Raw genomic sequence first — 25,525 nt, 5'->3', positions numbered from 1 at the left:
CTCTGGTCATCTCCTGTACTGTGTCTGCAGTCTCCGGGCATCTCCTGTACTGTGTCCGCAGTCTCTGGTCATCTCCTGTACTATGTCCGCAGTCTCTGGTCATCTCCTGTACTGTGTCCGCAGTCTCTGGTCATCTCCTGTACTGTGTCTGCAGTCTCTGGTCATCTCCTGTACTATGTCCGCAGTCTCTGGTCATCTCCTGTACTGTGTCTGCAGTCTCCGGTCATCTCCTGTACTGTGTCCGCAGTCTCTGGTCATCCCCTGTACTGTGTCTGCAGTCTCCGGTCATCTCCTGTACTGTGTCCGCAGTCTCTGGTCATCTCCTGTACTATGTCCGCAGTCTCTGGTCATCTCCTGTACTGTGTCCGCAGTCTCTGACCATCTCCTGTACTGTGTCCTCAGTCTCTGGTCATCTCCTGTACTGTGTCCGCAGTCTCTGGTCATCTCCTGTACTATGTCCGCAGTCTCTGGTCATCTCCTGTACTATGTCTGCAGTCTCTGGTCATCTCCTGTACTGTGTCCGCAGTCTCTGGTCATCTCCTGTACTGTGTCTGCAGTCTCTGGTCATCTCCTGTACTGTGTCCGCAGTCTCTGGTCATCCCTGTGCTGTCCGCAGTCTCTGGTCATCCCCTGTACTGTGTCTGCAGTCTCTGGTCATCTCCTGTACTGTGTCCGCAGTCTCTGGTCATCTCCTGTACTGTGTCTGCAGTCTCTGGTCATCTCCTGTACTGTGTCCGCAGTCTCTGGTCATCCCTGTGCTGTCCGCAGTCTCTGGTCATCCCCTGTACTGTGTCTGCAGTCCATTAGTTCAGAATTTTTTTTTCCTGTTTTCTGCCTCTAAAACCTAGGTGCGTCTTATGGTCAGGTGCGTCTTATACGGCGAAAAATACGGTAGTTTGATGATGGACGGATGGGTGGATGGATGGTGAATGGATGGCTGTGTGGTGGATGGAAGGACTAATGGATGAAGGATGAGTGTTGGAAAGATGAATGGATGCATGGTGGACAGATGGATGATGGATGGGTGGTGGACAGATAGACAGTTGGATGGTAAATGGATTGGTGGGTGGTGGACAGGTGGATAAATGGATGGATGTTAAGAGCCAATGGTAACAATTTAAATATATTTTAGCAATGTACATGATTTATAAAGTGTTAATTACACAGATCTGATACTGGGAACATTTGGGGGAGATGAAGTTTGTGGGGTAATGCAATCAGGCATGGAAATATTCCTCATCTACAGTGAAGGAAATAAGTATTTGATCCCCTGCTGATTTTGAAACACTGAGAGACAGAATACAACAACAAATTCAGCAGAAATGCGTCTAACAAATGATGACGGATCTGCATGTTCATGAGGGAAAGAAGGATTTGATCCCCTATCATTCAGCAGGATTTCTGGCTCCCAGGTGTCTCTCATACAGGTAACAAGCTGAGATTAGAAGCAGTCTCTTAAAGGGAGTGCTGCTAATCTCATTTTGTTACATGCAGGAGCGGACTGACAACTCATGGGGCCCCCGGGCAATAGGGGATCATGGGGTCCCTGTGTCCTTGCCCAAACTCAAAAAAGCCTATGAAAAAGGTACCAGGGCGCATGTCATAGGGCCATCTACTGACCCCAGACCCTAGGGCAGTGCCCGAGTTTCCAAATGATCAGTCCACCCCTGGTTACCTGTATAAAAGACACCTGTCCACAGGAGCCATCAAACCATCAGATTCCAAACTCTCCACCATGGCAAAGACCAAAGAGCTGTCCAAGGATGTCAGGGACAAGATGGTAGACCTACACAAGGCTGGACTGGGCTACCAAACTATGGCCAAGCAGCTTGGTGAGAAGGTGACAACAGTTGGTGCAATCATTCACAAATGGAAGAAACACAAAACAAGTGTCAGTCTTCCTAGGTCTGGTGCACCATGCAAGATCTCACCTCGTGGGGTGTCAATGATCATGAGAACAGTGAGGAATCATCCCAGAACTACACGTGAGGATCTTGTCAATGATCTCCAGGCAGCTGGGACCACAGTCACCAAGAAAACAATTGGTAACACACTACGCCGACAAGGACTGAAATCCTGCAGTGCCCACAAGGTCCCTCTGCTCAAGAAAGCCCATGTCCAGGCCCGTCTGAAGTCTGCCACTGAACATCTGAATGATGCAGAGGAGGACTGGTGGGAAGTGTTGTGGTCAGATGAGACCAAAAATGAGCTCTTTGGCATCAACTCAACTCACCGTGTTTGGAGGAGGAGGAATGCTGCCTATGACCCCAAGAACACCATCCCAACGGTGAAACATGATGGTGGAAACATTCTGCTTTAGGGGTGTTTTTCTGCTAAGGGGACAGGACAACTGCACCACATCAAAGGGACGATGGACGGGGCAATGTACCATCAAATCTTGGTTGAGAACCTTCTTCCCTCAGCCAGGGCATTGAAAATGGGTCGTGGATGGGTGTTCCAGCATGACAATGACCCAAAACACACGGCCAAGGCAACAAAGGAGCGGCTCAAGAAGAAGCACATTAAGGTCCTGGAGTGGCCTAGCCAGTCTCCAGACCTTCATCCGATTGAACATCTGTGGAGGGAGCTGAAAATTTGAGTTGTCAAACGTCAGCCACCAAACCTTAATGACTTGGAGAGGATCTGCCAAGAGGAGTGGGCCAAAATCCCTCCTGAGATGTGTGCAAACCTGGGGGCCAACTCCAGGAAACGTCTGACCTCTGTGATTGCCAACAAGGGATTGGCCACCAAGTACTAAGTCATGTTTTGTGAAGGGGATCAAATCCTTCTTTCCCTCATGAACATGCAGATCAGTCATCATTTGTTAGACGCATTCCTGCTGAATTTGTTGTTGTATTCTGTCTCTCAGTGTTACACCGAACATTCCATTGTTAGACCGATCATTTCTGTGTGAGGGGCGAACATTCCATTGTTAGACCGATCATTTCTGTGTGAGGGGCGAACATTCACCATCAGCAGGGGATCAAATACTTATTTCCTTCACTGTATACAGTATGTGTACATAACAGATTTAAGCAGAACAATCAATAAATAATATGGTACTATGGCTTCAAATTAAAGAATGGCAGAGAAAGATGTAGATGTGTGAAGTTAGCATGGTAAAGACACCTACTGGACTTAAGAAGGTATTTAGGGAGGACCTGTACTCTGAAAGCAAGGCCCAACATTGACAAGCAGAGGATGAAGGACTAGTCATCAGTATTTTCTGTGCTCTTCCTGCAGCTGACTTACCATTCCTTGTTCTGCCCTCTCTCTATCTCTATGTGGAGATGGCCATCTTGGTACAGGCAGAACTTTGTTTCCTCATGTCAGGGCTGCCCCCATCCCCATGACTGGTGATGTGATGACAGGTGGGTAATGACAGAGGTGGAAGAAGCACAGGTCCACAGAATGGAGGAAGCAGTAGCAGGGAGATTCTTGCACTGGGAGCTCTCAGGTACAGCTTTCTCTGCAGCAAGGAGAACCGTGAGCAGCACAGTAGTGACATCACCAGATTTCACTCCAAATCAGTGTCTTAGATGATCTCTTGCTGCTGATATAAAGCTATGAGCCTACAGAACAGAGGAACCTGGACACAGAAAGTGCACTGCTATCGGGAGTATCTAACTGCTAATTTTCAGGAGGAACTCAAGACAAAAGATATGTATTCATGGCCATCCTTGGCCATCATAAACCTTTCTAGATGTTCCCTATAACACAGCAAACTCTTACTTTTTGAGTTCAGGTCCACTTTAGGAAATATTTTTCTATTAGGAAAGGTAAATTGATGTGTCATTGGAGGTTTGTACATGTCACTCTGTGCACACCAGGAGCATCTTTGTTCCAGGTTAGTTGAGTTTGGTTGTTGAAGATGGATATGTCAAAGGTCACTTTAAATGTCATAATGCGAAGCACAAGACAAGAAATGCAACACCATGACAGCATTATTGTCAGAGGAAAAGACGAGGAAGCCCGGGCAAATGCGCCAATATGCAATTTGGCCACACCAATTCGCACAAAGAAGTGCACATGCGCATAGGCGGGTGACACGTAATCATGCGTTGCTGTGCACGAAAACGCACCAGCACACGTAGGGTGGACTAATTGCTGACACTCAGTGGCCTTTATAAGGACTGCACCTCTGCTCAGCGATTGCTGGATTATTGTCAGCCCCTCCTGTTCCTGTGTGCCTGCGTTCCTGAGTTTCCTGCTGATTACCCATTATGGACCTGACTTGATCCTGACCTTGTTCCTGTCTGCTGCTACTCTGTGTATGACCCCGGCTTGATTCTGACGTTGCTCTTGTCTGCTGTTCCATATTGATCCTGGCTCTGGCTACTGACTACTCTACCCATCCTCCGGGATCCACGTGTTCTCTAGAGAACCTCATCCTGCAACTGGAGCACCTAGGGGTTCTATTTCATCAGGCATTTCCGAGCAGCAACACCACTGGCAACCCGTGCTTCTTTGGGCACTGCACCTCCTGTTTCCACCTCCAGGGGCACACTGCACTTAGCCATAAGGGGAGCCCTCTCTCTATTGCAGCCTCCAATCAGGTACGTGACAATTATGGAAGGGTTCTATTCTTCAGATCTTGCATATGACATGTCTTATCTGGAAAATGTCATATTGAGCGAAGAGGAATCAATCAGTCAGAAGGTGAAGGGAGATGGTTAGTTTGAAATAATTAAACTGTGACCTTAGGCTGCCATTGTGACCACTGCAACTCAACAGGCTGCAGAGTGAGATGACTGCAGGTCAGGCCCTGCTAAGGAATGGACTGGACCTGAGACTGCTAATAACCCGTTATCTGTTACTAAGCTAGAGATTGTAGTTTTCCTTCTTTTTAGTTGTGTGTAAGTGTGTCATTATTCACTGCTACTATATTGAGAGGCATAAATTGCTTATATAATGGTTTCCTAGTGGACTGAATGTTGCCAGGCAGTACAGCTAGACCACTTCTGGAAAAATTGTCACACATTCTATTAGCTGGGAGGAATAATCTCTTCCATTTCCATACCTTCTCAGAAGAACCATTTGCACCATTCCACTCTGGAACCACAGCATGGATAACCATGTCACAGGACAGTTTACAGCCATCAGTAACAAATATGGAGCCGTCTTCCACCTGCTTCCCCTGTCTCTCTGTATTCAGAAGATCCTGGAGGTTGTTTCCAGCCTTCCTGTTCAAAGCCTTCGACACAGCTCCAGAACCAAGATTTAGGTCTGTTCCCACACTGTTTACCACCACATTGGTCTACAGAAAGAAGACAGATCATTACTGACAAATCCAATTGGAAGAAGCGTTCAGACAAGTTACGAAGTAAAAGTTTGCCGATTTATAGTCATGTAAATTAGTAGGTCAACGCCATGGAAATTGTTGAAATTTTCAACATATTTGAACAGGCAGACATTAGATCTTCATTCAAAAAGTGCCTACAGACAAAGGTGATATGCTTGAACAAGAGATACATGCAATTAGCATGGTTTATTTATTCTTCTAATCTAAATAAACAAAAATGTAGATCTGCCACATGGAAAAAGTAAAAACTGACAACCCTACCACCATTTCAAATCCTTGAAGTTAGAAACAGTTGTTTCCGATTAGGTGATAATGATTAGAACTTTCTTGGAGAGTATGTAGGTACAAGTCTTATTTAAACCTTGGATATCTAGGGTCTGGTCTTTTCTATTGGTGTGTTTGGTGTCATCATTCCAAGATCTCCAAGGCCCCCCGAAAGAAGGTTTTGGATGCTTACCAGTCTGGCAAGGGTGTAGAATTCAAACATTTTCTAATTTTTTAATAACTAGCTGACCCAGCAAATGTAGCCCAAATTCTGACTATGTGATGATAGAAGACTGATCAATCAAACATCAGGCCTTCTAAAACTATATGCTGAAGAATACTAAATCAAAGACCAGGCCTTCTGGAACAATGTGCTGGAGACTGATCAATTAAAGGCCAGACTTTCCAGGACAATGTGCTGAAGACTGATCCATTAAAGACCAGGCCTTCTAGAATAACATGCTGAAGAATGAGCCATCAAAGAACAGGCCTTTTAGAACAATGTGCTGAAGACTGATCCATCAAAGACAAAGCCTTCTGGAAAAATGTGTTGAAAATTGGACAATCAAAGACCAGACCTTCTGGAACAATATTCTGAAGACTAATAAATCAAATGTCAAGCCTTCTGAAACAATGTGCTGAAGACTGATAAATCAAAGACCAGACCTTCCAGGACAATATGCTGAAGGCTGCTCAAAGACTATGCCTTCTAAACCAGTATGCTGAAGACTGATCCATTAAACATCAGGCCTTCTAGAACAATGCTGAAGACTGATCAGTCAAGGAACAGGTCTTCTAGAACAATGTTTTGAAAACTGATCAATCAAAGACCAGGCCTTCTAGAACAATATGTTGAAAACTGACCAAAGACCAGGCCTTCTGGAACAATGTGCTGAAGACTGATCAATCAAATACCAGACGTTCCAGGACAATTTGCTGAAGGCTGCTCAAAGACCAGGCCTTCTAGAACAATGTGCTGAAGACTGATCAGTCAAGAACCAGGCCTTCTAGAACAATATATTGAAGACTGATCAATCAAGGACTAGACGTTCTGGAACCATATGCTGAAAACTGATCAATCAAAGACCCGGGTCTTCTGGAACAGTATGCTGAAGACTGCTTAATCAAAGACCAGACCTTCTAGAACAACGTGCAGAAGACTGATCAATCAAACACCAGACCTTCTACAACAATGTCCTGAAGACTGATCAATCAAAGATCGAGTTGTTTGGTCGCAGTAATAGTAGATATGCTTGACGCTAACCGAATACAGCATTTTATGAGAACATCATAACAACTGTGAATTATGGTGGTACAGATGTTATGGTTTTAGATTGCTTTGCTGCGTCAAGGCCTGTCAGGGCCAGTCCACCAAAGACTGGCAGGCAGTTAGACAAACTATATATATATGAAAAATCTTGTTGTGCTGTATGTGTAAATTCCACTATGAACATAAGGGTGTGTGGCAACTAAATCAAAGTAATAGCGCAAAGTTCTGGTCCCCCAGAACCATATATGTGTAGAAAATCAACTTTTAAAATTTCTGTGAAATCCCAGGTGAATACCAACACCACTGCGGCAATCGCCCTCTTACCAAACAGGAAGGACCCCAGCATATAGGAGGTTTTAACTCGCATGAGATCACTTGCAGTGATCATATCACAAACATCGGGAGCCACAGATAGCGCCAGCAGGGATTAGAAATGATTCTCACCTCCACTCAGCCTAAAACATGTATCCAGCAAGAGAACACATAACAAACCTCATAGTGAGAACCTCCAGGTTTACTGCTTTAAAATCGAAAGAATTACCCACAAGCATAGATTTGTATAAGACCAAACTAACATCTCCGGGGGCATGATGACGTCAGCACAAGCTCCGCCCTGATGTGTTTCATCACACTAGACATTCTCAGGGGACCAACAAGTAATTTCTGCTAAAGTGGCAATACCAAGGGCCAAGGGTGTACTTACTTTTTCCACATTATGCCATTATATCTATTGATATTGTTATTGAATAAATAATAGAAAAGGCAAATTTCTCCAGTGTTCTTGTTCAAGTATATCACGTTATATCTGAAGGCACTGTATGAATAAAGATCCAATCTTTACCTACTCTAATTTATCACAAAAAGTCAACAATTTCCACAAAGGGTGTACTTATTTTTTCACATGACCATAACTGTAGGCTATCCAGGATAGTGAAACATTTTCATAAAACATATGTACAGTGTGTGTGTGTAGAGGTACACAGTATATATAAATATAGGCTCGGGGTCGTTATATTCCTTGGCTCACACATTTGATATGGAATGGACGTATATTAGAAGTCCTGCATAATGTTACATCTTGTGATAAGTTATTACAGGTGTAGCACTACCCTCTTAAGAGTTGCTGAAGATTTGGGTCCCCCTATAGTCCTGCACAGCCAGGCAACACACATGTTCTCAGACTTGCATTCTGGAGACAGTAAACGGTCCTTGAGCTTGTTTTTTTTTTTTTTAATTAGGGGTATTGAACTTGGATGGTGTAAGGGGTGTATGGGAAGCCCAAGGAACAGCAAACAAACTCCTTAGTAACTATCTACGAGTCCATAGAAAGGTTTCCCTTCTTGGAGAGTTCTCCAGCCTCTCCTAGTATACCCCCCTCCCCCCAGATCCCAGATAAATCCTCCTCTTATCCAGCTGCCTGAGGGAATCCCTTTGTAAGGGGATCCAGTGCCTGCCACAGTAAGTTGAACAGTCCCAGGTATGGAGCTAATCAAGTTTCCAGCTAGAGTGCTCTTTTCCCCTTAACTGGCCCAGGGGGTGTAGGATTACTTACTCCCGTCTCTCACTTCTGTGAGCTGGTGTATGTAGGTGGCTTCCTTGAGGCCTACTGCTGGGTTGGCTTCTTTCCTGGCTCTGCAAGTGGCCCTCGCCAGGGGCGTATTTACCACAAGGCAAACAAGGCACTTGCCTAGGGCGGCATTTTTCAGGGGGGACAGCACCACCCCCTGGAAGAAGAGACGGAAGAAGGGACACACACAGCATGGGGACCAGGTGGGAGCTGAGAGAGACTGCGGACTGCTTGATGGTGTATGTAGAGCCCGACTCTCGTTCCCTGGGATGTCCGGAGCTGTGAAAGTGAGTGTCTTCTCTCTCTTGCCGGGGGTTGGGCATCTGGTGAATGAGGGGTGATGGTAGTGGAAGGCTCTCTTGCATGAGGAGACAGGGATGTTATTGGTCAGTGTCAGTCTCTCCCCACGGGGGTTGGGGATGTTGGTCTGGTGCCAAGCTCTCTCTGCAGGGGAGAGGTGGCCAATTTTTGTGTTGCCTAGGGCAGCACAAAACCTAAATACACCATTGGCCCTCGCTCTGGGGGTCAGTAAGGCTGAGCGATCCTCCTTTCCAGTTTCCCGCTGGTAGTTAGGCCCTTCCCACTGGGCCCCCTCCCAGGCTCCTGCATCTCAGCCTTCCTCACATCTTCCACCTGAACTCTCCTGCTGCTGAGTAGGCTCAGTAATTGAGGGCTGCTCTGGTCCCAAGCCAAGCCTCCTGCTTGGGGAGTGGCCAGAGTCCTTTGAGCATGCAGACCAGCCCCTCCTCACCCCTGCCCACTGCTGCTAGAATCTTTTCCAAGATTCTAGAGCAGGGGGAGGTATCAAAGTACTGATCTGCAGAGTCTCTCAGCCCTGACCAGAATTTGACCCATCTGACTATTGCCCAGGATGCTACTCAGCCTTTCTGTCTAGAAAAATAATCAGCTAGCTCCCTCTAGCTATCTAGGAGGGTGCTACAGAAGATATAGATACAGTATTTGAGAGAGGTCTCCTACCTTTTAAAAAATCTAATACTGTATTTTTGCACATTTTAGTCATACTTGTAGTTCTGCACCAAACCCCCAAGACCCCGTGGTACATATTGTCCACTGATAATCATGAAGGTAGTTCCTACACATCAATACGTTCTGAGAGCACAGAGATAAGATGATAGAATGCCACCTACTGACTTTCTTATAGTTTCTGTTTTGTTGTACATCTAGTGAGGTCCCACATCCTCACTCTCCTTGCCTCTCCTCTTCTGCACAGAGTAGTCCATCTAATGCAAACTATGTGTGGTCCTCAGTGGTTTAGGGATTTAAAGCTGAACTCCAGGTATAGATTTTACTAAATAGCTATGTTGGTTGAGTTTGGATCAATGGAAGTATGTATGTGCCATACCTGAGGAATTACTGTGGGAGTGGAGAATTACTGTTCTATTCTCCACTGCTACAGTGATCCCCGATGTCTTCCAGGTCCCTTGGCTAGCTGCCCAATTGCATAGTAGCCACAGGGGGTTGCCAGCTCAGCATGGATGCTATCACAGAGCACTTTGCACTTTTCCGCACTCCTCCGCCCTGGTTTGAGGAGGACTCTGCCATCTTCACCAGGGAAGAGTTGGGCAGAGCGAGGTGTTGCCTTGAGGTGTGGCCTCAGCCAAGCTGTGTTGGGCTGTTCCCAAACTTTGGAAGTAGAGGAGCACACTGAGCGCGCTCTCAGAAACGTTGCAGTATCCCTGGCAAACTACACTGCTGCTTCAGGCTCACCGTCCCACAGCTTGCACGTGCTGTGCTGTTTGTATTGTCTGCTGGTTCGGAACACACATGTTCCGGTGATTTGACAGTTACCGGGTGCCTTTACACCCAGGGGCTCCTGTGGTCTCCCCAGCCTCTTCTGTGGACTTTCCCCGACTCAGTCCTCTTGGTCCGCCACTGGAGGAACACTGAAAAACTACACAGCAGGGATGGATGGATCAGAGGGACGCAGACAACCAGCTCTTTGTGACAGGCTTGTGTACATTGGGGAAATGTGAGTTTAATGGACTACTTTATGTTTTGTCCTTGATAAAAAGACGTTTTTACACTAGGGGAGTACTTTCCTTGTTTTCTCTTTTCTCCTTGCCTTAGTGAATAGGCCAACTACGAAATTCAAAAAATTGTCTCTTCTCTTGGAGGCCCCTCATCACACCCTTTTCACTGTATACAAATCTGTTGTAATTCATACCCATGGGACCCTCCCTACCTTTACCAAAATATGGTCTACAGACCTGAGCTACGGGATCTCCCCTGGAGACTGGCACACAGCTTTACATTCACCCACAAATCCTCTATTTCTTGGTATGCCCAATAGAAGAACCTACAAACTGCTCTCTGGGTGACATAGGGACCCAGTCTCTCTCTACTGTATATTTCCTATGACTTGAGATAGTTGCTGGAGTCATAATGGCAAGGGGATGTATTTGCACGTATGGTAGTGTGACTTGAGCCAACCTTTTTGGAAAAAGATACTTAAGATATACGATGAAATCTACGATGTGTCTCTATCCCCGTTGCCTACCATGGCCTTGTTGTCTATATTACTGGGATCTGTCAGGCAAGCTTATTGCAAATTTTTTTTTCTGCTGCCCAGCAGCTTACATCCAGGTTCTGGAAGTCTTCTTCTACACCTTTCTTGACTCTTTGGGTGAACATCGTAAATTACACAATGCTGATGGAGGAAATGCTGACATGAGAGATGGATGCCTAGGACAAATTCACCACTCTGTGGCACATGAGGTACAGTACATATGGCTGTATTCCTCTGACAAACTGAAAAACCTGATTTTTACGTAATTCCTCATTGGTTTGCTCCCACCGGGATCTCCTCCCTTGGCCCCTCCTCTGTTGCTGAAGGTTGGACATCACTCCCCTGAAAGCACTTCAACTTGCCTCTGTTGATGGATTTTGATATATTTGTTCTCCTTTTTTTAACGCATGTTCATATGAAGCTTATCCTCCAGAAGTTTAGCTCTATTCTCTTTCTTTCCTTCCTCAATCTCCCCCCTTTCTTCTTGGTTCTGGTTATGATGTTTTCTTCCTTTGGTCACCTGTGGGCCCTTTGCCTATTACTTGTTTATGCACCAAGATGGCATATATACCCAATGTGACCAACAGAGGCCCCTCTACTTCCCAGGATGTATCTGTATGCTGTTGTCATCATTTGACTCTTTTTTACCGATACAACTGCTGCCATACTCTTGTGTTGTAGAGTCATTGCCCTTTTTCTTGTTTTGAAAATGCAAATAAATTTATATTCAACCTAATACACCGACTTGCAGCTTCAACGGGGATCCCATACGTTTGGCACATACATACATTGGTCCAAGCTGGACTAATTTACCTATGTACAAATTGCCATACCTGGAAAACAGGTTTAGGTTTCAAAAGTGCCATAAACTTTTACTGGATTTAATCAGGTGTGGCCCTCAGCAGACATAATGTGGCCCCCTTGAAAATGTAGTCACAGTTCTACCTATGTACAGCCATCTATATCATTACAGAGATTAATATTTTGTTATCTTATATGTTTACTATGATGAGAAATCTGAACTGAATAGAACTTACCATCGCATCTTCAATATTTCCTTGTTTTATATTGATGTTCAACCCTTCCTTGGTGGTCACCATTTGGTCGTTGGCTTTGTTCATAATTTCCTCCTTCTTCTTCTTCTTCTTCTTCTTCTTCTGGTTTTTCATGCCATGTTTCGAAGGAACCTGGACATGTTTTCCTTCAAACTCTTCATTCACTATTTCAGTGATAGTCTTTAGAGTGCCTTCATCACTGTCTACGAGATGGATGTTTTTGATGGTGTTGAAGCCTTCTTGGCTTTCTGTGTATGATTTTATTGATTTTACAATGTTATGGGCACAACGGTCCAAAGGACACCCAGAAGTAATGAAATCACCAACAGAAAGTGCAGCAGAGCTTTGACCATTATCTGCAGCCATCTTCAAGCTGTCGGATATCACTTTCCGTAGAAGACGCTCACATTTTGAATTTTCTTTTTTATCCAGTTTTGGACCAATTGCATGAATTACCTTCTTACATGATAAATTGCTCACATCTGTTATGACACACTCTCCCGGCTCCAGCTCTCCTTCCTTTTGAACAATGCGTTCACATTCTTTCTGACAACTGGGTCCTGCTGCTTTCACCAAAGCCAGTGCTGGTTCCCCAGTCGGCTTTAAATTCTTATTTGAGGCAATTATGATGACATCAGCATTGTGTTGGCACAGATCACCTTTATATATAACCATTGTGGCTCCATTCTGGAGGCTGACTTGGCAATGGAGCTCATTTTGATTAGAAATTCTGTCATCTGCCTCCTTCTGTAGTTGTATCACACATTTGTGATTGTTCCATACTGTAGTAACATACATATCTTCATTTTCAAAAAAGGATTTTTTGACCCCGGGCTTATCAATGTATAAGGTGTCAGAATACATTTTTGAAATCATTTGTCTTATGCTGGTTTCTGCCTCCTCTACATACCGCTTTGGGCCAGACAAGGAGATGAAGTTCTGTTTCTTCACAACCTTCATATTCCGTATTATTTCATTCCATTCCTGCGTTCTTTTTTCCTCCATAAACTGCAAAACCGCCACTGACTTCAGCTTGATGTCCTTCTCCACCAAAGTGTTCTTTTCCACAAAGTCATGGATCTGCTTGTAGGTTTCTTCTGCAGGTGAGGATAGACCAGTGATCACCATCTCAACTCCATCCCTCACATGGAACTCTTCTATGGAAATTTTCATCCCATCAATATTAAACATCTCCTTTAGGAAGCTCTTCAGATTTCCCCACTCCGGACTCTGAGTGACACTTTTATCCTCAACAGAAATCCGCTTACAGACCAATTCCTTCTTCATGGTTTTTTCACCATTTCTCAGATCATTGTCGGAGTAACCAGCTAACATGACTGCACTACCTTTCATCTGAAAAGCTGCTTTTATGTTGTTTTTCATAAGAAGACTACATGACAATTCTTCATTGTCCACTGCCTCCAGAAACTTGATGATGTGTGAATCTAGCTGGATGAATTTATACTTTAGGTCTTGCGTAATATTTAGAATTTTGGATTTAGCAGTGAGAACTTCATCTCTTGGTCCGTAAAGTTTAGCTCCCTTAGATGTTCCATCATAACGAATCTTCACATGTGGATAATCTTTCAAGAAGTTTTTCTCCAGACCATGTGCAAACATTAATTTATAAGCTTCGGGTTCAAGAGCCACATCCTCTTCCAATCTGCTCAGTTGTCTAGTGGCTTCTTCTACCAGTTTTCTGAATATTGGCTCAATCTTTGTAACATCTTCTAAAATACCCACAATGAAAGCCTTCTCTGCAACTAAGTTGGGTTTTATGAGGACTCTATCATATGATGAGCTAGACATCTTTTCTTTGATGGCTTCCCACACTGGTGGTTTCAGGTCACACTCAGCAGCCTTATACTTAGAAATAAAAGAATTAAACTTTTTGTGGACGTTATCGCTCCATGTTGGAACTATCTTTGCCAAGGTTTGGAGATGACTGGAGAGAGTGCTGGGCAAAGACAGTTTGATGACAGGAGTGGGGTGGTCTACATTTGGCCAAGTGATATCACAGTAAACATCGGACATTTCTTTTTCAATATTTAGTTTTATCTGTTCATCCTTCAAAATAAATGCCAGTATATGTGGACTGATGGGGATTTCTACTGGATCAGGTATTTCCACATGAGGGCCTTCCTTCCCATACAAGCAGTGACCAATGGATGGGTAATATGGGTACACGGATATTGTCTTTTTGTTTAGCACATGCTGCTTTGTCATCACCGTCCTCAGAACTGCAATAAAAATAAATAAAATGCTTGTTAGAGGATAAGAGAGGCAGCAATAATCAGGGATACATCAGAAGTAGTGTTAGCCCTCTTGGCAACACATATAATACGATTATTATTTCATATCAGTCATTCTCAACTAGGGCTCCTTGAGAGGCTGCTAGGGGTTCCATGAACTTTTGGCTGATTAAACTCACATTCCATGATGCCTGCCTAGTTCCGGGTCCAACGCCACCTGACAGATCCAGCTTCATGACGCCAATTATATTTTTTGCTGTCATAAATTAATTGGTATAAGTAGTGGTTCTCCAAAGACCTGAAAATGAATTCAAGGTTTTCTCTGGAGCAAAAAGGTTGAGAACGACTGCTCTATAGTAGGGGTCTTGCTTTTATCCAGTCCTTGGGGCAATATTTCATCCATTGGTGCCAATAATAGGGTATACTTCCCGCCACTGTCACCAACGAAGGGGCACAATTCTTCCCAATCACACCAATGATGGGGAGCAATGGCAGTGATTAGAGATGAGCGAATCGAACATGACGAAGTGGAATTCGTTCCGAAGATTTGGAAAAATTCTATTCGCGACGAATCCGAAGATTAGCAAACTTCGGATGCACGAATCGAATTTTCCCAAAAATGGCGGCGACATGTGTGGCGACGGAGAAAATGGACAGAGAAGATGGGGCGGGGATCTCTGGGAAGGCGCGCAGACAAGGCGCGCTGACCCATAATGCATTCATGACATGTGATCGCATTAGCCAATCAGCAGCCAGCCAGCACTGTGTAATGGTGGAGCTATAAATCGCGGCCATCTTAGAATTCTCCATTAGCCTCCGGTCATTCAAGAGAGACAGACCTGTGTGTATTAAGGGACAGAGTTAGGGCCACAGAGACTTTAGGGCCACAGAATCGTTACTCAGGGACACAGAATCATTACTCAGGGACACAGAATCGTTACTCAGGGACACAGAATCGTTACTTAGGGCCACAGCTATCAAAGAATCGAAAATTTAAAGTGACATACACCCTTTTTTTTTTTGGTGGCTGTCGTGCACAGTTGGTGCTGCAGTTTGCCGATTGTGCAAAATAAACTGACTTTCTGCTTCACAACCACTATTGTACGTTCAAAGAGTTAAATCCATTTACACGCCGGGTGGCGGTAATATTTTTTGGGTGATTAGTGCACTCCAGTGACATAAACGTACAGTTTCCAGCCAACGGCAAGCTGCAATTGACCGATTGTGTACAATAAACTGACTTTCTGCTTCACAACCACTATTGTACGTTCAAAGAGTTAAATCCATATACACGCCGGGTGGCGGTAATATTTTTTGGGTGATTAGTGCATTCCAGTGACATAAACGTACAGTTTACAGCCAACGGCAAGCTGCAATTGACCGATTGTGCTAAATAAACTGACTTTCTGCTTCACAACCACTATTGTACGTTCAAAGAGTTAAATCCGGTTTTATTTTTGGGGTGCTTATTGAATTAAAGAGTATGTCAGACAACACGCAGAGGAGTGGCAGAGGAGGCAATGTTTCAGGAGCGAGCAGACGTGGCAGCAGAGGAAGGGTTCGAGGCAGCACTAGTCGCAGCCAGAGGCCAGTGCTCCCGGTGTCATCCAGCGGTCGTGTCTCCACCGACAACCCTGCCGTCATCGATTGGTTGACTCGGTCGTCTTCCTCTTCCCAGGTCACCTCTGACACCTACAGCCAACGGTCGGTGGGTACGTCAGACACAACCGTTAGTTGGCATGGCCCGGGAGCAAGCCCACTGAAATCACGTGTCCTCGACCTGCCCCTGTCCTTTGGTGTTCCCTCACCAAGCGAAGTATCGCATGCTGTGGGCTCAGCCCCATTGTACAGTGAGGAAGAGCTAACAGAGGGCGGTCAGGAACGGGGGGAGACATCCGCCTCTTCAGCAGCCAGGCGAAGAAGTAGTGGCGAGGAGAGTGGCTCGGTAGCCGGTCTAGAGACAGGTCTGTCTCCTGACCCACACGCAGCTGAGGGGGCTAGTAGTGACGCGGAGACCCTAATTGATGATGATGAGGTTGATCGCACTTGGCAGCCTCGTCGTCATCAGGCTATTGCTTCCGCATCATCAGGAGAAGAGGGTGCCAGCTTGCCAGCGAGCAAAACAGTCGGTGGGTTGCCCAGGAGGCAGCAGGGTCGCAGCAGTGTCAGTGGAGCCAAACGGCCACGGAGTAGAGCACCAGCTCCACTGCAGCCTACCACCACGGCCAGTAGTGGTGCCGGTGTGCACGGAGGAAGTAGCAGTCAGCCAGTGAGGAGTAGCGGGGGCAAAGTTTCCTACTCGGCGGTGTGGCAATTTTTCGTCAAGCCGCCCGAGGAAGTAAACGTAGCCGTATGTCGACTATGTGGCCAGAAAGTCAAGCGTGGCCAGGGGGTCCATGTTGGGACTACAGCGTTGCGTCAGCATATGCAGCGTCGCCATTCGGTGGCCTGGGAAAACCGTGATAAAGATACGGCGGTTCTGCCTGCCCCAGCCCCCGCTCCATCACCCGCTCCGTTACTTGCTCCGTCACCCAACGTCAATCGCCCTCTATCAGCCAGTCAAGGCTCCAACACCTCTGCTGAGGGGAGTTGTCGCTCGTTGGCATCTTCCGCTCGTTCAGATGCTCCTTCTCCTGCTACTCCTCTTCACGGATTCCGTCAGCAGTCTTTCTTGGAATCCGTTTCCAAGAGACAACAGTTTGCGAGCACGCACCCGACGGTGCAAAAGCTGAACGTCCTCCTGTCCAAGTTGCTGGTGCTGCAGTCCCTCCCTTTCCAAGTGGTGGACTCAGCACCTTTCCGAGAAATGATGGCTTGTGCCGAGCCGCGGTGGAGAGTGCCAAGCCGGCATTTCTTCGCCAAAAAGGCAGTGCCAGCCCTGCATTCACATGTAGAAGAGATGGTGGGCCAGTCTTTGAGCATGTCGGTCTCTGCCAAAGTGCACGGCAGCGCCGACGTGTGGAGCTGTAACTACGGTCAGGGACAGTACATGTCATTTACGGCCCACTGGGTGAACGTGGTGCCGGCACAGCCGCACCAGCAACTTGGACAGGTCACGCCGCTTTTGCCTCCACGTTTGCACGTCCTTGGTCCAGCAAAGATGTCCGCCTCTACCACCTCTTCTTCCGCCGTGTCCTCAGCCACCACCCCCGTGCCAAGTCCCATTACCCGACCGGCATATCACATGTGCAGGGCGCAACGGTGTCACGCTGTGCTGCACCTGGTATGCCTTGGCAAACGTAGTCACACAGGGGAGGAACTTCTGAGTGTAATGAACAGAGAAATCGACAGATGGCTGTCTCCGCGCAAACTGAAAATCGGAACCATGTTGACTGACAACGGAAAGAACATGGTGTCTGCTCTGCGTCAAGGAAGGTTGTGCCATGCGCCATGCATGGCTCACGTGTTCAATCTGGTTGTCAAGCGGTTCCTAAAATCCACCATCCCACTGCAAGACATCCTTAAAATGTCATGTAAACTTTGCATGCATTTCAGCCATTCCTACACCGCAAAGCACACCCTCATTGAGCTGCAGCGGCAGAACGGAATTCCACAGCATCGCCTGATCTGCGACGTTGCAACAAGGTGGAATTCAACCCTACACATGTTAGACCGCCTTTACGAACAGCGAAAGGCCATCACCGATTTCCTGATGTTACAAGCGGATAAAGGTACTCCCTGTGTAACTTAGATGTCAGCCATTGGCAGCTCATGCGTGACACCTGCCGCTTGCTCAGGCCCTTTGAGGAGGCCACGCTATTCGTGAGTCGGCAGGACTATGGGATGAACGACGTCATTCCTCTGTTGCACGTCCTGGAACAAATGCTGTTAACAATGGCTGGTCAGGGTGCGGTAGACGTGGCGCACAGATCTCAACGCCACATGACCCCTGTGGGGGCAGGACAGGAAGAAGAGGAGGAGGTAGAGGAGGACATTGGTGCTCAGGAATTATTGAGTGAAATGGGTGGTTTTTCCACTCAGCGGACAGGAGTGGAGGAGCAGGAGCATCTGGTAGAGGAGGAGGAGGAGACAGAGGACCCAGACGCACCGTGGCAGTATGCTGTGGAGATGGAGGCAGGGAGTCCCTCGCATTCCTTGGCACAAATGGCCCATAGCATGCTCGGTTGCTTGCGTAGCGACAGCCGAATAATAACCATCAGACAGAGGGATGACTTTTGGCTGTCCACCTTGTTGGACCCTCGCTACCGTTCAAAAATGGTGGCCTTTTTCACACCTGCTGAGAGGGAGGCCAAAATAAAGTACTATAAAAACCACCTATGTAGTCAGTTGGTCTCTGCCTTTCTGCGCCAACGTCCATCCTCAGACACTGTGGGCCCTGTGCGCTCGCGTTCCGCTGCCATGGCAGCAGGGGAGGGGTGGGGTGGTAGGAGCAGTGGCAGCTCCACCAGCAGCGGCTGCCTCAGTCTGCAGTCGATGATGAGTAGCTTTCTTCACCAGCGCAGTGAGGAAACTACTAACCAGCCGCAGCAGCAGCAGCATCAAGTGGACCTGGAGCAGGACCTCAAACAACAGGCTTGGGCCTACTTGGACAGCACCCTGCCAACCGAGGTAGACAATCCCCTTGACTACTGGGCAACGAAACTTGACCTTTGGCCCCAACTAGCTGAATTTGCCCTTGAAAGGCTGTCATGCCCGACCAGTAGCGTGGCATCGGAGCGCGTGTTTAGTGCGGCAGGAGGTATGGTAACTCCGCGGAGGACACGACTGTCCACCCAAAGTGTGGAGAGACTCACGTTTGTGAAAATGAATCAGGCGTGGATTAGTCTGGATTTCAAACCACCAGTTCCTGACACAACTGACTAAATCCGCCATGAATCATGCCCCAAACATGTTATTAGGGACAAATGGAAGACCTCCACCTGATCCGTACATTTGTATATATATTTTATTGAGAGGCTGCTGGTCGGTTGACTCATGTTTTGCACATTTTTAATGACTTATACTCTGCAGGTCGGGCCCCTCATGAATTGGGGTTTTTAAATTATTTATACTTCGCTGGACGACCGTCACATGAATTGAACCTTTTTAATGACTTATACTCTGCTGGTCGGGCCCCTCATGAATTGGTGTTTTTAAATTATTTATACGTCGCTGGACGACTGTCACATGAATTTAAACTTTTTAATTATTTATAGTCGACCAGTTCCAGACCGATGGAATAGCAATTTTTTTAAATATTTATTTGACACGTGTTGTCCATCTCATCAATGAGATGGACTGTTTATTTATTGGCCACGGTTTGGCCCCCTCCTGTTTCTTACATTGTTAACTTGTTGTATCGGTCACGGTTTGGCCACATGTTTGGTTGTCTTGTTAAGATTTTCTGTAATGTACACAGTTACGCTTGACTTGTCGACTTTCCACAATCTACTAAGGTATAGCATCGCATCAAAGTTTTTTTTTTTTTTTTTTTTTGGTCTAAACCATTTCTTATAATGTCAATTTGTAGGATACGCCGCTGTAAGGCGACCTACTTTTTTGTCACTGTGTAGACATCTATTTATAGGCCGATGTTTGGCCAGAAAGATATATTTAGTAATAACCTAGCCGTTCAAGCCGCTCCCTGAACACCTCGGGAATTGCTTTGTATATCTGTCGCCTTAGGGGCCGCTGTCTGGTGACATAATTTTTTGTCACTGTGTAGACATCTATTTATAGGCCGATGTTTGGCCACAAAAATATATTTAGTAATAACCTAGCCGTTCAGGCCGCTCCCTGAACACCTCGGGAATTGCTTTGTATATCTGTCGCCTTAGAGGCCGCTGTCTGAACAGCTCATGAATTGCTTTCTATATGTGTCGCCTTTGAGGCCGCTGGCTGGACAGCTGATGAATTGATTTGTATATATGTACTTATTGTCCGCTGTCCGGACAGCTCATGAATTACTTTTTGTATATAGCCTTCCAAACCACTCTCAGAATAAGTCATGATATTCATGCTGTGTATAGCCTTACAGGCCAATGGTCAATCAAGTCATGATTGTTATAGTGTGTATAGCCTTATAGGCCGCTGTCTTTACAACTTTATAATTCCATGCAGTATATAGCCCAATCGGCCACTTTCTGGCATCCAGTTGCTGTAGCCCCCATCACCACACTGTGTTACGGGCCCCTGTACCGCCTTCTCATACTGCTGCCAGATCCATCCTCTGCCATGTGCGTCTTTGTCGTCTGCTCACGCTGCTGGGTTCCAGTTTTAAACCTAGGCCTGTGTATGGCTTCCGAATACTGCTGCCTCCACCGCCACCCTGCGCCATGTGCCTCTGTCGTCTGCTCACGCTGCTGACGGCTTCCGCTTTTTAAGCTAGTCCTGTGTATGGCTTCCGAATACTGCTGCCTCCACCGCCACCCTGCGCCATGTGCCACTTTCAGGTCTCCTCACGCTGCTGCCAGGTCCATACTGATTCATGGCCCCCTGTACCGGCTCCTCATGAACGTGGTTCAGCGGGTTTGCATCACTTAACGGCAAATCGTTGACAAACGCTGGGACGTTCAGTGTTGTGCGCATTAAGCCAGACACCAAAGGGCAGCACAGACCTGTTATTACTCGCTCAAGCATGGCTGAACAAAACCAGTCTCTACCACAAATTGGACCCAGACCTGCCCAGGGTCTCGTAACTAGATTGCACGGAGGAGTAGAGTCCGTTATTGGAATTAAATAGACAAAACGCCACACCAAAAAGAGTGGCCATTTCCAACACTTATTCCAGAAAGAGGAACAACCCGTTTCATATACGGCCCGTAGACGTTTCACGTCTGCCACATTCAGTCGATTTAAGACGCAAGCTCCACTTCCTGTGGTCTCTGACCGTCGATATACCTTTAAGTGTCAGCTTTGAAGCTATATTCCCTCCGGAGCACTGACACTGGTGCCCTTCCGTCAACATGCCTTTAAGTTTCAGTTTTCAACCATATTCCCCACAGAAGCCAAACTCTTGGGTATCCCAGAAGCTGCTCAGCGGGTCAGGGCAATAAAGCTCCCGGTTCGCAGGTTGTTCCGTCTTATGGATGAAAGTACGACGGTATATGATCTTCTTCGCACCCACGGCATCACCTCATAGAATTTCTGCATTGCATCTGCAATCACAACGCTGACTTCCCGGATCGCCACTCAGCCATTGGACTCTTGATAGTCGTCTCCCCACACTGCTGCTGGGGGGACTTTTTAACCTAGGCCTGTGTATGGCCTTCAATTGAAGCTGCTTCCGCTCCGCCACTCTGCCATTGGACTCTTGATAGTCGTCTCCCCCACACTGCTGCTGGGGGGACTTTTTAACATAGGCCTCTGTATGGCCTTCAATTTAAGCTGCTTACGCTTCGCCACTCTGCCATGGGCCCCTGTACCGCCTCCTCATGCTGCTGCCAGGCCCGTAATCTGCCATGGGCCCCCGTACCGACTCCTCATGCTGCTGCCAGGTCCAGAGTGTCTCATGGGTCCCTGTACGGCCTCCCATTGCTGCTGTCTCCATCGCCACACTCTGCCATGTGCCACTTTCAGGTCTCCTTACACTGTTGGTGGGTTCCATTTTGTGATAGGGTGCTGTATGGCCTTCCATTGCTGCTGCCTCCACCGCCACCCTGCGCCATGTGTCTCTGTCGTCTGCTCACGCTGCTGACGGCTTCCGCTTTTTAACCTAGGCCTGTGTATGGCTTCAGAATAATGCTGCCTACACCGCCACCCTGCGCCATGTGCCTCTGTCGTCTGCTCACGCTGCTGCCAGGTCCATACTGATTCATGGCCCCCTGTACCGGCTCCTCATGAACGTGGTTCAGCGGGTTTGCATCACTTAACGGCAAATCGTTGACAAACGCTGGGACGTTCAGTGTTGTGCGCATTAAGCCAGACACCAAAGGGCAGCACAGACCTGTTATTACTCGCTCAAGCATGGCTGAACAAAACCAGTCTCTACCACAAATTGGACCCAGACCTGCCCAGGGTCTCGTAAGTAGATTGCACGGAGGAGTAGAGTTCGTTATTGGAATTAACTGTGAGGGACTTTTAAAGCTAGGCCTGTGTATGGCCTTCAATTGAAGCTGCTTCTGCTCCGCCACTCTGCCATTGGACTCTTGATAGTCGTCTCCCCACGCTGCTGCTGGGGGGACTTTTTAACATAGGCCTCTGTATGGCCTTCAATTTTAGCTGCTTACGCACCGCCACTCTGCCATGGGCCCCTGTACCGCCTCCTCATGCTGCTGCCAGGCCCGTAATCTGCCATGGGCCCCCGTACCGACTCCTCATGCTGCTGCCAGGCTCGTAATCTGTCATGGGCCCCTGTACCGCCTCCTCATGCTGCTGCCAGGTCCAGAGTGTGTCATGGGTCCCTGTATGGCCTCCCATTGCTGCTGTCTCCATCGCCACACTCTGCCATGTGCCACTTTCAGGTCTCCTCACACTGCTGGTGGGTTCCATTTTGTCATAGGGTGCTGTATGGCCTCCCATTGCTGCTGCCTCCACCGCCACACTGTGGCTCCACACTCTGGTTTTGGCCCCGTGACTGCCCAAATGAGTGAAGTGTGCGGTGATTCTAAGATCGACGGCACTCATCTGCATGTCATACTGACTGACAGTATTATTTCTCTTCCCCAGCAGACTCCAAGGGCATTTAAATTAAAGGTACAGTGTTCTGCACTAATATAAAGGCTCTCTGAAGCCTAGAAACACCCTTTTTATAAGTTAAATTCGCAGCGAATATATTCGGCTCGAAGCGAATTTATTCGGCGAATTCGGCGAATCAGCCGAACCGAATTTTTGAATAATTCGCTCATCTCTAGCAGTGATGATGGGGCACAATTCCTCCCAACGACACCAATGATGGGGAGCAATGACACTGAGGATGGGGCATTGTTTACTCTCACTGATGCCGGGACATTTTCACAGTCTGGCCCCCTAAAGTCTGAAAGACAGCAAACTGGCCCTTTGCTTAGAAAGCTTGGAGACCCGGCTCTATAGTATCATTTTTGTAGCAAAACAAGCTGAAAATGAAGAAGTTGGAAAATATTGGCTTTTTTGTATTGGTGAAGCTTTTAGTAAAGTTTTGGAATAGTAATACAAAGTCTAATACAATGAAGCCTCTCTGTTTTCTCTCTAGCCTTTACCATAGCACTTCTGGGAGGTTAGGCTACTAGAGATTTAGGTGTCCTTTGCAGTGATGTTCTGGGGAAGTTAAAGAGAAAAGAAACATAAAGTACAGCTATGGCTCCTCAATAAAGAATGTGTTCAGCACTTAAATATGCAGTAAGTAGGTGGAACTCTGTGGCCCTTGCTGCCAGTGCTTGATTTCTTGCAGAGCATGACCAGTGCTGGGACATGGTCATCCAGTGCTGGGACATGGTCATCCAGTGCTGGGACATGGTCATCCAGTGCTGGGACATGGTCATCCAGTGCCGGGACATGGTCATCCAGAGCCGGGACATGGTCATCCAGTGCCGGGACATGGTCATCCAGTGCCCAGGGCAAAGACGCCAAAATGCACCCCCTCCCCCCATTTCATGATGTACAAGGTTAGGGGATCCAATGCACAGCTGTCAATTGTCAAAATCGCTGTGCAGCTCCTGATCAGGTTTTGCATCGACCTGGAAGTGCGCAGTTTTTCGCAATGCGGTCCCACCACAAGAGGTAGGAAGGAGTGGGAGAGAGAACACAGCCCGTGCTGCCTCTTGGTTCTCCCTTCGCCACTCCCAGCGCTGGGCTGACAGGAGTGGTGATGCCGCTGTCACTACTCCTGTCAGCCTTGTAACAGAAGGAGGGCATCCCCATCCCTACAGCAAACCATTGCGCCCAGAGCAGCCACCCCTCCCGACCACCCCTTGTCCTGGCCCTGAGCGTGACAATATACAGTATCAGGTCTGCCCCTTCCTGCCCCAGACATTACCATCCCCCACCCCCAGTGCCCTCAACGTCTATCCCTCTCACCTCCTGCCTGGTGAAATGTGACCAGCGCGGCTCTTTCATCCGATAACATCTTCACATCTTCTACACTCCCTCCTCCGTTCTTTGTGCTCTCGAAGTAAAGTGTGATCATGTCCTCCAGGGTATTGGGGGGGATCCCCTCCACTCGGACACTTCTGGTTTCTTCCAGACTGTTTGCTGTTAGTTTATACTGTTTTACTCTTGGGTTACCAGAGAATTTTTCAATGAAATCTGCAATATCTGTGAATAGAGACATCACATCCCAGTGAATACGTAGATACACATATATTCCCAGCCCAGCCTTAGTATTCTGGCATTTGCTTACAGATCATGGAACTATTGGGTTACATTTATGTGCTGATTCCCTCTAGTGTTCTCTAGAATTGTTACATTGTATCTCTTATTACAAAGATGTATGTATTTCCTTTGCTCCCCAGCTCCATCTAATGGCCATAATGTGGTAGTTTACTGTCCGTAATAAAACAACATTTATGCAGGAGCTTTTTGATCATGTGACATGTGGTCACATGATCAGTAACCCCGCCTCCTGGCATCTGAAACCCCCTGAAAGGCCTGGGAGGTGCCAGTGCCAAGGGTTTAAAAAAAAAAGGGAAAAGGAAAAGTGTATGTACTGGGTAGATGTACTGACTATGTTTTGTATTCTATTTTGTCCTGATGTGCATTTTTACATTTTGCTCAGTTTCTCCATCTAGCCTGAGGGCCAGTGCACACCAAAACACAGTGTGTGGGGGCCAATGAATTGTTAATGACGCCCCAAATGCATCTCACAAATGCAGTGCATTATGGTACGGTAGTTCCATGCAATTTGGTGCAGTGTGTGCTGAACAAGTAGGTCTTGCAGTACTTTTTCCACATTCCAGTGCATTTTGTAGCTCATTCAAATGAATGGGCTGCAAAACTGGACCACATGGGAACATGTAGGAAACACACGGGAAGGAGCATGTTCCGGTACGAATCGGCCCTGAAAGTTGCTGTCTGAAGCCTCAGAGAGGTCCCATTACTGGGCCTGATGGGCTTCATAAAATGGATAAAAGCCATCACTATATGGCTTTTATACTGTTACAGTAGTCAGGTAAAATCACCTGGTTGCGTCCAGGACGGCATTTATATCTGTCTGAGATTCAGGCTATATGTGGATTTGTTCCACTAGGGGAAGTGCTGAGCCTTCAGCAGGGAGGTTATGAGCCCAGCTGAAGGTAGTCGGCTCATTAGGGCCTCTATAAAACTTCCCAGCCTGCTTAGGGAGTTGCTCCATCCTGGAACCAGATCTGTGCCTGAGTAGACTGGGGAGTGCCAGACTTGTCTGTGCGGTGAGACAAAGGCCTGTGTGGGCAGCC

The 25,525-nt window shown here is 47.1% G+C and overlaps 1 protein-coding gene across 2 annotated transcripts in view; it reads right to left on the bottom strand.

Moving 5' to 3' along the window:
• Window positions 1–25,525, bottom strand: part of LOC149434652 (protein mono-ADP-ribosyltransferase PARP14-like) — a 65,339-nt gene that overhangs the window by 22,314 nt on the left and 17,500 nt on the right. For both annotated transcript variants that reach the window (XM_089663564.1, XM_089663565.1), the window contains exons 5-7: window positions 24,171–24,407; window positions 11,968–14,225; window positions 5,021–5,257 (exon numbers count right to left, since the gene is read on the bottom strand). In XM_089663564.1, coding sequence (XP_089519690.1) covers window positions 5,021–5,257; window positions 11,968–14,225; window positions 24,171–24,407 — 2,732 coding nt within the window. The remainder of the gene's footprint in view (window positions 1–5,020; window positions 5,258–11,967; window positions 14,226–24,170; window positions 24,408–25,525) is intronic.

The sequence above is a fragment of the Staurois parvus genome, unplaced genomic scaffold (assembly GCF_062004578.1).
Source record: "Staurois parvus isolate SC_StPar_1 unplaced genomic scaffold, SC_StPar_1.0 ptg001719l, whole genome shotgun sequence".
Taxonomy (NCBI): domain Eukaryota; kingdom Metazoa; phylum Chordata; class Amphibia; order Anura; family Ranidae; genus Staurois; species Staurois parvus.
Note: the sequence above shows the minus strand (reverse complement) of the source record. Positions and strands in the feature narration are given on the sequence as shown.